General features: G+C 43.0%; 1 protein-coding gene across 1 annotated transcript; it reads left to right on the plus strand.

The window, feature by feature from the left end:
- The first annotated feature begins 12,270 nt into the window (after positions 1 to 12,270).
- On the plus strand, positions 12,271 to 13,649 carry LOC117813836 (olfactory receptor 1078-like). The gene has a single exon (XM_034684875.1). It carries the CDS (start codon positions 12,403 to 12,405, stop codon positions 13,348 to 13,350), a length of 948 nt encoding a protein of 315 aa, XP_034540766.1. The 5' UTR covers positions 12,271 to 12,402; the 3' UTR covers positions 13,351 to 13,649.
- The last annotated feature ends 2,280 nt before the right edge of the window (positions 13,650 to 15,929 follow it).

Genomic DNA, 15,929 nt, shown 5'->3' on the forward strand with positions numbered 1-15,929 from the left:
AGGCAGAGGAAACGGAGGTCAGGAGTCCGCCGGGTCAGCCGGCAGCGGTAGCCACCAGCTACTCGTTGAGGAACAAGGGAGGCTAGCTGACAGCTAGCTGCGGAGGCAGCCGTCGAGGGCATGGAACCCAGGCGATTCTAGCAAACAGCTGGGAGGCTGTCCAGGCTAGACCATCGGTACCAGAGCCGTGAGTAGTTTGGTGTCGGTCCAAGGTGGAGAGGGATAACACCAGGTGAGATGCAGCTGCCAGAGCCGGTGAAAGCAGTCAAATTGTTTGGGTAAAGTTCAACGCTCACAGATGTAACTTCTTCATTAAAAAGCGTGATGTTGCACAGAGAAACACCAGGAGATCTGTAAGCTTTTTTAGGCTTTTTTTTCCTTGTGAAAGAGGCAAAAAGAAGGAAGGAAAGGTGGAGAAGCGGCGAACAAGCAGCGCCAGCGTCCTCTCTCACCCTCTCTCAATTTGCATTGAGATTATTAAGAGCAGGCTGAATATGAGCGGAGTACCAAGCCTGCAGTCCATATTTTTATCCTTATACCTTATGACATGTCAGCCGATCCTAAACCCGGTCATGTACGGCCTGAAAATGTCCAAAATATTCAATATATGTAAAAGCCTGTTTTGTTCTAAAGCTCTGATTATCCAACTCAATCGTTGAGATCAAATATTTATGAATACCTTTTAATGAGTCCAGTTTTCTTGATGTCTAAGGGTCACTGTACTGTCATACAAGAAATCAAACATGCACTTGATAACAGCACAAACAGCTGAGCTGGTTTTTGAAGAGCAAATGTAAACACTTGTTGAATCCTAGTGTGTCTCATTTAGATGAACTGTGTATGTGTTTAATGTGTTGACAGTTCCATTTGCCCTGAGCCAACAGCTCTGATTTCAACACAGTAAGGTTATGGTAAAGTGTTCTGCATGTCTAAATGCTATTTGAAGCTGTATAAATAAAGTGGATGGATGCACAATGATTATTTGATTTAATAGTCCAGTCTAGATCTGCTCTTTCTGTAAAATGTCTTCATGGAAAGTGTCCTGATATAACAGTTGTTATGAACTGGTGCTAGACAAATATTAGACTGACTGGCTGATTGTCTTAGAGGGAAGTTTCCTGATATTGATTCCTCCAAAACTTGTTTGCTTACACATTTTCTTGTGCAACATAGTGCTACAGTAAAGCTGTTGCATTTTAGAGCTGTAGATGTAAAACATGGCACAAAGCAACCAACTATGAGACATTTATTTATCCTGTGAGGTTATAGCAATAGTTCCATCCTCTGATGCATTCCAATTCCTTCACTACCAACATCAGTTAAGCTGTTTTAGTCAGAGCCAGATCACTGCTTGCTCCACAGAGAGATGTCTTACTTTTCCATGTTGAGAAAAGTCTCCAGCAAACTACAGACTGCCTTTCCATCGTCAAATAGCACTACAAGGCTCTGAGTTAACTCTCAGGTCCTGATTCATTAGGAGATTGTGCATCTTTTGCAGCTGCTAAATCTGTGAAAATGAGACTAAAAGTCCTCAGCTGTATATGTCTAATTCACAAAGCACCCACAAAGGGTTAAATGCTCAATAAACTGCTCTGCTGAGTGTATAGTGTCTCTGTACGCCAGTGCTGTTTGCATACATTTAAATTATCCACTGTGCATTTATTTGGAGCAAAACAGACCCTTTTCGATGCAAGCAAGGCTTATTGCAAAACATAAATAATATTCTAGTACTAGGGTTTACAAACACCAAGTTATCATACAGTACAGTCTTTTAGGACAATGAGGGGTTGAACATTGAGGTATGCAGGGCCCTGACAATGTAAAGCCTTAAAGGATTCTGAAAGTAAATGGTAACCAGAGCAAGAAGCTGAACCTAGGCTGATGTGACAGACTGTTTCCTTTTTTGTTAGGACTTTGTTAGACTTCTATACAGTCTTCAGTTTGGCCATGAGTCTGAGACAGGTACATATATTTTAACAACAATCCAGGTTCAATTAAACAAAGACATGTCATTTTTCAATCTCGCGATATGTTTTATCCCATGAACAAGACCCTGAGATACTTGAACAAGAAGTGTCCGGTGTCAATGTTTTGGTTAATCAATGTTTAGATTAATCTTACTTAAAATATTGGTGATGAGGAGTGTGACAGAGAAAGAGGTTGGAGTAGGAGCCACTAGACCTGCAGACTGGGGCCCCCACAAGGTGTTCCCCCGGCTCACCCTCAATGCATCTTTAGGGTGACCAAGTCCGAAGGATTGCCCTCTTTGCCACCTGATCCATCTCACCACTAGTTGGTGATCAATTGACAGCTCTACTCCTCAGATTTGTTGTCATAGAAACAGAGTCCATCGTTGGTCTTTGGCCTAGCGTGTTCTGATACCAAGAACATATAACGTATATAAACTGGTACGTTCAAATAACGCAGAACTCGGATCAATCTGGAAAAATCTACCCCATTATCACTGTTTGATATCTAATCCTGATAGAGGTGTTGCCTCACTGCAAGAAGGCTCCTGGTTCGAATCCCTGGACGGGCAGGTGCCTCTCTGTGTTGAGTTAGCATGTTCTCCCTGGGTACGTGCATACGTGGGTTCTGTCCGGGCCCCCCCTGCGACCCTGAATGTAATAAGGGGTCAAAGGTTGATGGATGGATATCTAATCCCTGACTAATTTTTGGCCCTAGAAGTATTTTTCCACAAAGGTCCTGGGGTCAACACACACGAAAAGAAAAAGAGTATAATATAAAATATTTCCTGACTCCCTCAGATGTCTGCTTCACTATCTTTAGATTACTTGATCATATTTGGCCCTAGAAGTATTTTTCCACAAAGGTCATGGGGTCAATCTTCAGTTTTCTGAGTTATTGTCATCACTTTGAATCCCTCAGCTGTTCCAGACCTGTGGCCAGTCATGTGACTATCTTAGAAGGTATTCAATCACAACCAAACCAGGTGATCCAAAGTAAACTCACCTGCACTTAATGTGCAGCTGCTCTACTGAAGCTGAAAACAGGTGAACATGGGGAAGCACGGGCACAGCTCCATGCCATTGGAGTTAAAGGTACAGGGTTTACAATATTAAAGTGAGCCAGCTCTGTAAGTATCTTGAGTCTGTGTAATGTCTCCATACAGCCTGGTCCTGCTGCAGGTCCTCTGCTTATGGTTAATGATGTAATGGGTCGTGATCAATCATGATCAATTTTACACATTTTTCTCATTTCAGGCTCGGTGGCTTTTCTGAAACCAGGGTTTTAAAACCCTTGTTTTTCATGATTGTAATGTTTTTCTACACGTTAATTCTGTGTGCCAACCTGTTGCTCATTGTTGTTATCTGTAAGAACAGGAGCTTACATGAACCTATGTATATATTTCCATGCAGTCTGTTTGTTAATGAGCTGTTTGGTAGTACGGGGTTCTTCCCTCTCCTCTTGGTTCAGATTCTCTCTGACAGTCACACTGTTTCTGTTCCTTTGTGTTTCCTGCAGATCTTCTGTTTGTACACATATATAACTGTAGAGTTTTATATTTTAGCCGTCATTTCTTATGACAGATATCTTGCCATCTGTTATCCTCTGCAATATAACTTTCTTATGACATTTAAAAAGGCTGCTGTGTTTATTGCAGTGTCATGGTTAACAGCTGGTCTTTCTGTTGCTTTCACAGTGTCCTTGAGTTCTACTCTGCAGCTGTGTGGGAACATTATTGACAATGTTTACTGTAATAACTACTTCATAGTTAAACTGGCCTGCTTTGACACCACAATAAATAACATTTACGGCATAGTTATGCACATAATCGGATTATATGTTCCTCTGATTTGGATCTTATATACTTACATAAGGATTCTTAAAGTGTGTTTCTCTGGTTCCAAACAGACCAGACAAAAAGCTGTCAGTACCTGCACACCTCACCTGGCCTCTCTGCTCAACTTTGCTTTTGGAATTGGCTTTGTGGTTATTCAGAGCAGGTTTAATGTGAGCGGTGCACAAACTCTGCTGCCTATAATTTTCTCCTCATACCTTATTACATGTCAGCCGATCCTAAACCCGGTCATGTACGGCCTGAAAATGTCCAAAATATTCAATATATGTAAAAGCCTGTTTTGTTCTAAAGCTCTGATTATCCAACTCAATCGTTGAGATCAAATATTTATGAATACCTTTTAATGAGTCCAGTTTTCTTGATGTCTAAGGGTCACTGTACTGTCATACAAGAAATCAAACATGCACTTGATAACAGCACAAACAGCTGAGCTGGTTTTTGAAGACCAATTGTAAACACTTGTTGAATCCTAGTGTGTCTCATTTAGATGAACTATGTATGTGTTTAATGTGTTGACAGTTCCATTTGCCCTGAGCCAACAGCTCGGATTTCAACACAGTAAGGTTTTGGTAAAGTGTTCTGCATGTCTAAATGCTATTTGAAGCTGTATAAATAAAGTGGATGGATGCACAATGATTATTTTATTTAAGAGTCCAGTCTAGATCTGCTCTTTCTGTAAAATGTCTTCATGGAAAGTGTCCTGATATAACAGTTGTTATGAACTGGTGCTAGACAAATATTAGACTGACAGGCTGATTGTCTTAGTGGGAAGTTTCCTGATATTGATTCCTCCAAAGCTTGTTTGCTTACACATTTTCTTGTGCAACATAGTGTGACAGTAAAGCTGTTGCATTTTAGAGCTGTAGATGTAAAACATGGCACAAAGCAACCAACTATGAGTCATTTATTTAATATCTGAGGTTATAGCTATAGTTCCATCTTCTGATGCATCCAATTCCTTCACTACCAACATCAGTTAAGCTGTTTTAGTCGGAGCCAGATCACTGCTTGCTCCACAGAGAGATGTCTTACTTTTTCATGCTGAGAAAAGTCTCCAGCAAACTACAGACTGCCTTACCATCGTCAAATAGCACTACAAGGCTCTGAGTTAACTCTCAGGTCCTGATTCATTAGGAGATTGTGCATCTTTTGCAGCTGCTAAATCTGTGCAAATGAGACTAAAAGACCTCAGCTGTATATGTCTAATTCACAGAGCACCCACAAAGGGTTAAATGCTCAATAAACTGCTCTGCTGAGTGCATAGTGTCTCTGTACGCCAGTGCTGTTTGCATACATTTAAATGATCCACTGTGCATTTATTTGGAGCAAAACAGACCCTTTTCTATGCAAGCAAGGCTTATTGCAAAACACACCTAATCAACATCTCGATAACTGTGCAGGGATTTACAGATACATTTCACAAGTTACTTGTCCCATAATTCCAAAGACAGTCACGATGGAGTGTCCAGTTTTCAGCTTAATATCAGCTCAAGCATGGCACGGACAGTGAAACACAAATGATTGAAGTAGCAGCAATTACTTCATAATAATTGTTTATTTTGGTGTTATAGCAACTCAGTTTAAGGAGGGGGGGGGGGGGGGGGGGGTGTTTTGGTTAATCAATGTTTAGATTAATCTTACTGTAAACATTGGTGATGAGGAGTGTGACAGAGAAAGAGGCTGGAGTAGGAGCCACTAGACCTGCAGACTGGGGCCCCCACAAGGTGTTCCCCCGACTCACCCTAAATGCATTTATAGGGTGACCAGGTCCGAAGGATTGCCTTCTTTGCCACCTGATCCATCTCACCACTAGGTGATGATCAATTGACAGCTCTGCTCCTCAGATTTGTTGACATAGAAACAGAGTCCATCATTGGTCTTTGGCCTAGCGTGTTCTGAAACAAAGAACACATAACGTATATCAACTGGTTCATGCAAAGCTTGGCCTTCAGGCTCACATCCCTCTGCATCACAATGGTCTTGAGTTACCAGGGTTTCTGCTGATGATTGTGGAGTAAAACTGAGATCTGGCATCCTGGAGAGCTTTGGCATAGAGCTTTTGGTGATCACGGTGTGCCAGCTTATGAACAGTGAGTCCAGAGACTTTGGCCCGCCGCTCCAGAGCACGGCCAGCTGTCTTCATTTTTCGAAGTTCATCATTGAACCATGGTACTGAATGTTTGAAAGTGACTGTCCTGGTTTTGACAGGGGCATGGGTGTCGAGGATGTTGCTCATGGTCTTGTTGTATATATCTACTGAGTTGTTGGCTGATGAGACTTGAATGGAGGAGCAGAGGTGATGGAAGTCTTGTGTTATTGAATCTGGGTCTATATTTTTGATGTTTCTGAAGGAGATTTGGCGCTTGAGTTTAGTGCAGAGGTACTGTAGTGTTAAGTCCAGTGAGATGACTCTGTGGTCGGAACCACCCAGGTCGTAGGCTTGCAGGTTGCTGAGGGGGGCGGAGTCAGTGATGACCAAGTCTAGGGTGTGTCCTCTGACGTGTGTGGGGACGTGAACATGTTGTGTCAGATTGAGGTTGTCGAGTAGTTGTATGAATTCCGCTGCGGTTTTACAGGTGGGTGAGTCGACATGGATGTTGAGATCACCAAGTATAACAACATTGGCAGATGTTGTGTATACAGTTGAGAGGAGGTCATGTATCTCTGTGATGAAAGCTGTATTTGGTTTTGGCGGCCGGTAGATGAGGAGTAATGTGGTTAACTAGTGTAGGACCCTTTACCAACAGCGGGACCATTGAAACGGCGTTAAAGCCAGATGTATACCTAGACTGTTTTTCACCCATTGACCTTCCTGAACTGGTTTCAACAGTTTCTTCAGCTAAACCATCGACCTGTCTTTTAGACCCAATCCCAACTAAGCTGCTAAAAGAAGTAATTCCACTAGTTAGCAGTTCTTTACTCAGTATGGTTAATATGTCTTTACTGACAGGCTATGTACCTCAATCATTTAAAGTAGCTGTAATTAAACCTCTCCTTAAAAAGTCCACTCTTGATTCAGGCTCCTTATCTAACTATAGGCCGATATCTAACCTCCCCTTTATCTCTAAAATCCTGGAGAAAGTGGTTTCAGTTCAGCTCTGGGACTTTCTTAAGAGCAACAGTTTGTTTGAGGACTTTCAGTCGGGGTTTAGAGCCCACCATAGCACAGAGACTGCACTGTTAAAAGTAACCAATGATCTACTAATGGCCTCAGACAGTGGTCTTCTTTCCGTACTTGTTTTATTAGATCTTAGCGCTGCATTCGATACGATTGACCATCAAATCCTGTTACAGAGATTAGAGCAACTAATTGGCATTACAGGAACTGCGTTAGCTTGGTTTAAATCGTACCTAACAGATCGATCTCAATTTGTTCACGTTAATGAAAAGTCCTCAGTGCAGACCAGGGTTAGTCAGGGAGTTCCACAAGGATCAGTGCTAGGACCAATTCTTTTCACCTTATATATGCTTCCTCTAGGTAACATCATGAGGAAGCACTCTATTAATTTTCATTGTTATGCTGATGACACTCAGCTCTATTTATCAGTGAAGCCAGAAGAAACCAATCAGTTATCTAAATTAGTAGCCTGTCTAAAAGACATAAAGACCTGGATGACCAGAAATTTCTTACTGCTAAACTCAGGAAAAACTGAAGTGATTGTTATCGGCCCCAAACACCTCAGAGAGACTTTTTCTAATAATATAAGTACCTTAGACGGCATTAGTCTGGCATCCAGCACCTCGGCTAGGAATCTAGGAGTCCTATTTGATCAAGATTTATCCTTCAATTCCCAAATTCAGCAAATCTCAAGGTCAGCCTATTTTCACTTGCGCAATATTTCTAAAATTAGACACTTCCTATCTCAGAGCGACGCAGAAAAACTAGTCCATGCATTTGTTACCTCCAGGTTAGATTACTGTAACTCCCTCTTATCAGGCTGCCCCAATAAGTCTCTAAAGATTCTTCAGCTAGTTCAAAACGCCGCAGCTCGAGTATTGACTAAAACTAGGAAGAGGGAGCACATTTCTCCAGTGTTAGCTTCTCTACACTGGCTCCCAATAAAATGTAGAATAGAATTTAAAATCCTTCTTTTAACCTACAAAGCCCTTAAAAATCAGGCACCCTCGTATCTTAAAGAGCTCATAGTGCCCTATTACCCCTCTAGAACTCTATGCTCCCAACATGCAGGCTTGCTAGTTGTACCTAAAATCTCTAAAAGTAGTGTGGGAGGTAGAACCTTCAGTTATCAGGCCCCTCTCCTTTGGAATCATCTACCAGTCAGGGTCCGGGAGGCAGACACCCTCTCCACTTTTAAGATTAGGCTTAAAACTTTCCTTTTTGATAAAGCTTATAGTTAGAGCTGGATCAGGCTTGGACCAGCTTTTGTCATGCTGCTATAGGCCTAGACTGCCGGGGGAACTGGCACACTGACACACTGGGATCCTAGCTCACCTTCTTCCCCCCAACCCCTTCATCACTTACTTTAACTCTGCCTGTCCCATTAAAGTTACTAACCATAGACCTTTCTGGAGTCCCTGAGCTCCATTGTCTCGTAGATTCCTCTGAGCTGCCGTAGACGTCCTCCTGCTGTGGACGATCTGGACTCCAGCTGATACGGACGTGCTGGACTCCAGCGGCAACAGCTTCTACGACTCGTCTCATCACTATCACCTCTCTCTCTTACTCCCCTCTATCTGTCTTTCCAGACCCAACTCAGTCGAGGCATGATGGCTGTCTAACATGAGTCTGGTTCTGCCTGAGGTTTCTGCCTGTTAAAAGGAAGTTTTTCCTCACCACTGTAACTAGCTAAATACTGCGATGTGCAATGCTCATGATGGATTAAGGTGGGGTCAGACTGAGTCTTACCCTGTCTTGGTGTTGGGTCTCTGTTCATAATTTGACATAGTGTGGTCTAGACCTCCTATGTTTGTAAAAGCGTCTTGAGATAACGTTTGTTGTGATTCGGCGCTATACAAATAAAGATTGATTGATAGTGAGTGGAGGCTTGCATTTGAATGCAAGGCACTCAAATGACGAAAAAGTGGGTAGAGACAGGGGAGACAGTTCAATGTCATTACGGTGGATTACAGCTAGACCACCACCACGGCCGGTGTTGCGGGCTCTTTCCAAATAGCTGTATGCAGGGAGGCAAGCTTCATTTAGTACATGATATACTTCGGGCTGATGCCAGGTTTAAGTGAGACACATAATGTCAATCCCTTTTTCCAGGATGTGATCATGTATGAGACAAGATTTGTTTGTGAGTGACTGGGTATTGAAAAGTTTGATTTTGATAACGGATGGATGTGTGATTTTATTGAAAGAGCGGAGGAGACTGAAATCCACTCCGCGTTTTACGTCCGTCTTTGTGTGCGGCGATCTTCTCGCAGCTCCTGCACTATTTGGTCCAGGGATGAGAGCGCGCTGATGACATGTCCGGTGTGCGACAGGGCGCACAACTGACGTAATGGCAGGTATGGAGAGACAAGGCTGTGTGTACACAAAGCTACGACGAGCACTCCTGTGGATATATCGTGGTCGTCGTAGAATCCCAAGTTGTGTGATGGTTTGGATGCACGTAGGGATGGTGTGGTTGTTTAGTTGTAGAAGTTGTAGAGTTGAATACTTGTGCATGTCGGTGGACAGGGAGGCTGTAGGCTCAGTGTTAGCAGTTAGCCATGTACCTGATGCGCTGTCCTGGAGGGGCGTCATGTATCGCAGGATGATCCACTCAGTAGCAGGAGGAGGTGAGGAAGACCACCGGGAGGAGGACCAGAGTCCGCAGGCTACCACCAGGCAGAGGAAACGGAGGTCAGGAGTCCGCCGGGTCAGCCGGCAGCGGTAGCCACCAGCTACTCGTTGAGGAACAAGGGAGGCTAGCTGACAGCTAGCTGCGGAGGCAGCCGTCGAGGGCATGGAACCCAGGCGATTCTAGCAAACAGCTGGGAGGCTGTCCAGGCTAGACCATCGGTAACAGAGCCGTGAGTAGTTGTCCGTGCAGAACTGTTTGGTGTCGGTCCAAGGTGGAGAGGGATAACACCAGGTGAGATGCAGCTGCCAGAGCCGGTGAAAGCAGTCAAGTTGTTTGGGTAAAGTTCAACGCTCACAGATGTAACTTCTTCATTAAAAAATCGTGATGTTGCACAGAGAAACACCAGGAGATCTGTAAGCTTTTTTAGGCTTTTTTTTCCTTGTGAAAGAGGCAAAAAGAAGGAAGGAAAGGTGGAGAAGCGGCGAATGTGTTGACAGTTCCATTTGCCCTGAGCCAACAGCTCGGATTTCAACACAGTAAGGTTTTGGTAAAGTGTTCTGCATGTGTAAATGCTATTTGAAGCTGTATAAATAAAGTGGATTGATGCACAATGATTATTTGATTTAATAGTCCAGTCTAGATCTGCTCTTTCTGTAAAATGTCTTCATGGAAAGTGTCCTGATATAACAGTTGTTATGAACTGGTGCTAGACAAATATTAGACTGACAGGCTGATTGTCTTAGTGGGAAGTTTCCTGATATTGATTCCTCCAAAGCTTGTTTGCTTACACATTTTCTTGTGCAACAGTGTGACAGTAAAGCTGTTGCATTTTAGAGCTGTAGATGTAAAACATGGCACAAAGCAACCAACTATGAGTCATTTATTTATCCTGTGAGGTTATAGCAATAGTTCCATCCTCTGATGCATTCCAATTCCTTCACTACCAACATCAGTTAAGCCGTTTTAGTCAGAGCCAGATCACTGCTTGCTCCACAGAGAGATGTCTTACTTTTTCATGTTGAGAAAAGTCTCCAGCAAACTACAGACTGCCTTTCCATCGTCAAATAGCACTACAAGGCTCTGAGTTAACTCTCAGGTCCTGATTCATTAGGAGATTGTGCATCTTTTGCAGCTGCTAAATCTGTGCAAATGAGACTAAAAGTCCTCAGCTGTATATGTCTAATTCACAGAGCACCCACAAAGGGTTAAATGCTCAATAAACTGCTCTGCTGAGTGTATAGTGTCTCTGTACGCCAGTGCTGTTTGCATACATTTAAACGATCCACTGTGCATTTATTTGGAGCAAAACAGACCCTTTTCTATGCAAGCAAGGCTTATTGCAAAACATAAATAATATTCTAGTACTAGGGTTTACAAACACCAAGTTATCATACAGTACAGTCTTTTAGGACAATGAGGGGTTGAACATTGAGGTATGCAGGGCCCTGACAATGTAAAGCCTTAAAGGATTCTGAAAGTAAATGGTAACCAGAGCAAGAACCTGAACCTAGGCTGATGTGACAGACTGTTTCCTTTTTTGTTAGGACTTTGTTAGACTTCTATACAGTCTTCAGTTTGGCCATGAGTCTGAGACAGGTACATATATTTTAACAACAATCCAGGTTCAATTAAACAAAAACATGTCATTTTTCAATCTCGGGATAAGTTTTATCCCACGAACAAGACCCTGAGATACTTGAACAAGAAGTGTCCGGTGTCAATGTTTTGGTTAATCAATGTTTAGATTAATCTTACTTAAAATATTGGTGATGAGGAGTGTGACAGAGAAAGAGGTTGGAGTAGGAGCCACTAGACCTGCAGACTGGGGCCCCCACAAGGTGTTCCCCCGGCTCACCCTCAATGCATCTTTAGGGTGACCAAGTCCAAAGGATTGCCCTCTTTGCCACCTGATCCATCTCACCACTAGTTGGTGATCAATTGACAGCTCTGCTCCTCAGATTTGTTGTCATAGAAACAGAGTCCATCGTTGGTCTTTGGCCTAGCGTGTTCTGATACCAAGAACACATAACGTATATAAACTGGTACGTTCAGATAACGCAGAACTCGGATCAATCTGGAAAAATCTACCCCATTATCACTGTTTGATGTCTAATCCTGATAGAGGTGTTGCCTCACTGCAAGAAGGCTCCTGGTTCGAATCCCTGGACGGGCAGGTGCCTCTCTGTGTTGAGTTAGCATGTTCTCCCTGGGTACGTGCATACGTGGGTTCTGTCCGGGCCCCCCCTGCGACCCTGAATGTAATAAGGGGTCAAAGGTTGATGGATGGATATCTAATCCCTGACTAATTTTTGGCCCTAGAAGTATTTTTCCACAAAGGTCCTGGGGTCAACACACACGAAAAGAAAAAGAGTATAATATAAATATATCTCCAGACTCCCTCAGATGTCTGCTTCACTATCTTAAGATTACTTGATCATATTTGGCCCTAGACGTATTTTTCCACAAAGGTCCTGGGGTCAATCTTCAGTTTTCTGAGTTATTGCCATCACTTTGAATCCCTCAGCTGTTCCAGACCTGTGGCCAGTCATGTGACTATCTTAGAAGGTATTCAATCAAAACCAAACAGGTGATCCAAAGTAAACTCACCTGCACTTAATGTGCAGCTGCTCTACTGAAGCTGAAAACAGGTGAACATGGGGAAGCACGGGCACAGCTCCATGCCATTGGAGTTAAAGGTACAGGGTTTACAATATTAAAGTGAGCCAGCTCTGTAAGTATCTTGAGTCTGTGTAATGTCTCCATACAGCCTGGTCCTGCTGCAGGTCCTCTGCTTATGGTTAATGAGGTAATGGGTCGTGATCAATCATGATCAATTTTACACATTTTTCTCATTTCAGGCTCGGTGGCTTTTCTGAAACCAGGGTTTTAAAACCCTTGTTTTTCATGATTGTAATGTTTTTCTACACGTTAATTCTGTGTGCCAACCTGTTGCTCATTGTTGTTATCTGTAAGAACAGGAGCTTACATGAACCTATGTATATATTTCCATGCAGTCTGTTTGTTAATGAGCTGTTTGGTAGTACGGGGTTCTTCCCTCTCCTCTTGGTTCAGATTCTCTCTGACAGTCACACTGTTTCTGTTCCTTTGTGTTTCCTGCAGATCTTCTGTTTGTACACATATATAACTGTAGAGTTTTATATTTTAGCCGTCATTTCTTATGACAGATATCTTGCCATCTGTTATCCTCTGCAAAATAACTTTCTTATGACATTTAAAAAGGCTGCTGTGTTTATTGCAGTGTCATGGTTAACAGCTGGTCTTTCTGTTGCTTTCACAGTGTCCTTGAGTTCTACTCTGCAGCTGTGTGGGAACATTATTGACAATGTTTACTGTAATAACTACTTCATAGTTAAACTGGCCTGCTCTGACACCATAATAAATAACATTAATGGCATAGTTAAGCTCGTAATCACAGTATTTGTTCCTCTGATTTGGATCTTTTATACTTACATGAGGATTCTTAAAGTGTGTTTCTCTGGTTCCAAACAGACCAGACAGAAAGCTGTCAGTACCTGCACACCTCACCTGGCCTCTCTGCTCAACTTTGCTTTTGGAATTGGCTTTGTGGTTATTCAGAGCAGGTTTAATGTGAGCGGTGCACAAACTCTGCTGTCTATATTTTTCTCCTCATACATTCTTACATGTCAGCCGATCCTAAACCCGGTCATGTACGGCCTGAAAATGTCCAAAATATTCAATATATGTAAAAGCCTGTTTTGTTCTAAAGCTCTGATTATCCAACTCAATCGTTGAGATCAAATATTTATGAATACCTTTTAATGAGTCCAGTTTTCTTGATGTCTAAGGGTCACTGTACTGTCATACAAGAAATCAAACATGCACTTGATAACAGCACAAACAGCTGAGCTGGTTTCTGAAGAGCAAATGTAAACACTTGTTGAATCCTAGTGTGTCTCATTTAGATGAACTGTGTATGTGTTTAATGTGTTGACAGTTCCATTTGCCCTGAGCCAACAGCTCTGATTTCAACACAGTAAGGTTTTGGTAAAGTGTTCTGCATGTCTAAATGCTATTTGAAGCTGTATAAATAAAGTGGATTGATGCACAATGATTATTTTATTTAATAGTCCAGTCTAGATCTCCTCTTTCTGTAAAATGTCTTCATGGAAAGTGTCCTGATATAACAGTTGTTATGAACTGGTGCTAGACAAATATTAGACTGACAGGCTGATGGTCTTAGTGGGAAGTTTCCTGATATTGATTCCTCCAAAGCTTGTTTGCTTACACATTTTCTTGTGCAACATAATGTGACAGTAAAGCTGTTGCATTTTAGAGCTGTAGATGTAAAACATGGCACAAAGCAACCAACTATGAGTCATTTATTTATCCTGTAAGGTTATAGCAATAGTTCCATCCTCTGACGCATCCAATTCCTTCACTACCAACATCAGTTAAGCTGTTTTAGTCGGAGCCAGATCACTGCTTGCTCCACAGAGAGATGTCTTACTTTTTCATGTTGAGTACAGTCTCCAGCAAACGACAGACTGCCTTTCCATCGTCAAATAGCACTACAAGGCTCTGAGTTAACTCTCAGGTCCTGATTCATTAGGAGATTGTGCATCTTTTGCAGCTGCTGAATCTGTGAAAATGAGACTAAAAGTCCTCAGCTGTATATGTCTAATTCACAGAGCACCCACAAAGGGTTAAATGCTCAATAAACTGCTCTGCTGAGTGTATAGTGTCTCTGTACGCCAGTGCTGTTTGCATACATTTAAATGATCCACTGTGCATTTGTTTGGAGCAAAACAGGCCCTTTTCTATGCAAGTGTGGCAAGGCGAGCAGTAATGTGTAAATAAGGGCAACGCCACCTGGGGACTTACACCCCAGGATGTAAACTAAATAAACTAAACACAGACAGGAAGGGCACGCGGTTCGAATTATCCACAGGACACGAGAACGTGATTTCACAATATAAAAATACTTTATTAACAGTTATTAAAACAGACTAAATGAAAGCAGACTAAGTAAGGAACAAACTAAATAAGGGAAAATATCAGTGGTATGGGGACTGCCAAAAGGAAATAAGGACAGGGCTGGGGCTTACCACGACAGCGGAAACAAAAAGGGGAGGGATCCAAAACTACACAACACCCGTGAAACAGCAAACCAAAAGTGAAAAAAGGATCCACCACCAGGGAACCGCTGCCGTTCTGGGGCCCTCAGCACCTGTAACAAAATGAGAACACACACACAATTAAACTCATGCAATACTGGCAGCCCTCATACCACTATAACCCAAATTAAACAACAGAAACAAAACAATTTAACACAATAAATCAAAACAATCAAAACACAAACTTAATAGTCAATAGAGAAAATAACAAAAGTAGGGGAGATAAATCAAACAATTAGACTCATAATGTGTCTGCGCATGTATATAAACACGAGCCAGCAGACAGCTGAAACGGTGCGCCGATGGAGGCCCGAGCAAAGCCACCGGGCAGTTATTTCGCCTCACACAGTCCCGTGAAAGCGCCCGTGGTGTTCTTCAATGAAACACTTATTTCAGTGTTACACTCCGAGAAATCAACAGCAGCCAAGACAGCAGCAGCGCAGACAACGGCAACGTTGTGACCGCGTACTGGAAAATAAACAAATAAATCAATCAGTGTCTAAATATAAACAACAACTTAACCTAAACTACAAATAAAATAATTCCTACCGGAGAGCAGGGCAACCGTATGTCGGCAACAGCAGGAGGAAGCAGCTGCCCAGACTCGGCGAGTGATGGCTGGGAGAGAAAAGCTGTTAATTCCCTCACCAGACCATCAACAGCTAAATGTTATTAAGGCAGACAAAACGCGCCTTACCCGCAGGAAACACACTGCCACATCTACCCCCAGATTTTGCATCGCCGCCCCGACGATGAACCAACAAACAAACTACCACCAGGGTCTGAAAACGGCTATCTGGACATTAGACATAGGCTGCGCCGGCTGTGGTGGATTACCCAGCTGACCTGCAGACAGCGGAAGATGGTGAACATTGGAATGTTAACCAGCTGTAGAGCGAGCAGTCCGACACAGAACCTGCTGACTGGTGCCAGGTTGCTCTGATGGGGACAAGGAAAAAACTGGCGGTACAAGGTTACCTGAGCAGGAGGTACACTTGAACCGACCTGAACCCCTGAACGAGTTGTCGCAGCGGAACTACTCGGGCCTGCAGAACGACGTACCGACACAGGTGGCATAGATGTTTCTGGTACCAAGAGCCACAAGTCGCCATCACTGAGGGATTCACCCTCCACCTGTTCCAGGCCAGAAGGCGAGGGGTCCCTGGGAGGGGTCGGTAGAGGCTGAGGCCTGATAAC

The sequence above is a fragment of the Notolabrus celidotus genome, chromosome 6 (assembly GCF_009762535.1).
Source record: "Notolabrus celidotus isolate fNotCel1 chromosome 6, fNotCel1.pri, whole genome shotgun sequence".
NCBI classification, from domain to species: domain Eukaryota; kingdom Metazoa; phylum Chordata; class Actinopteri; order Labriformes; family Labridae; genus Notolabrus; species Notolabrus celidotus.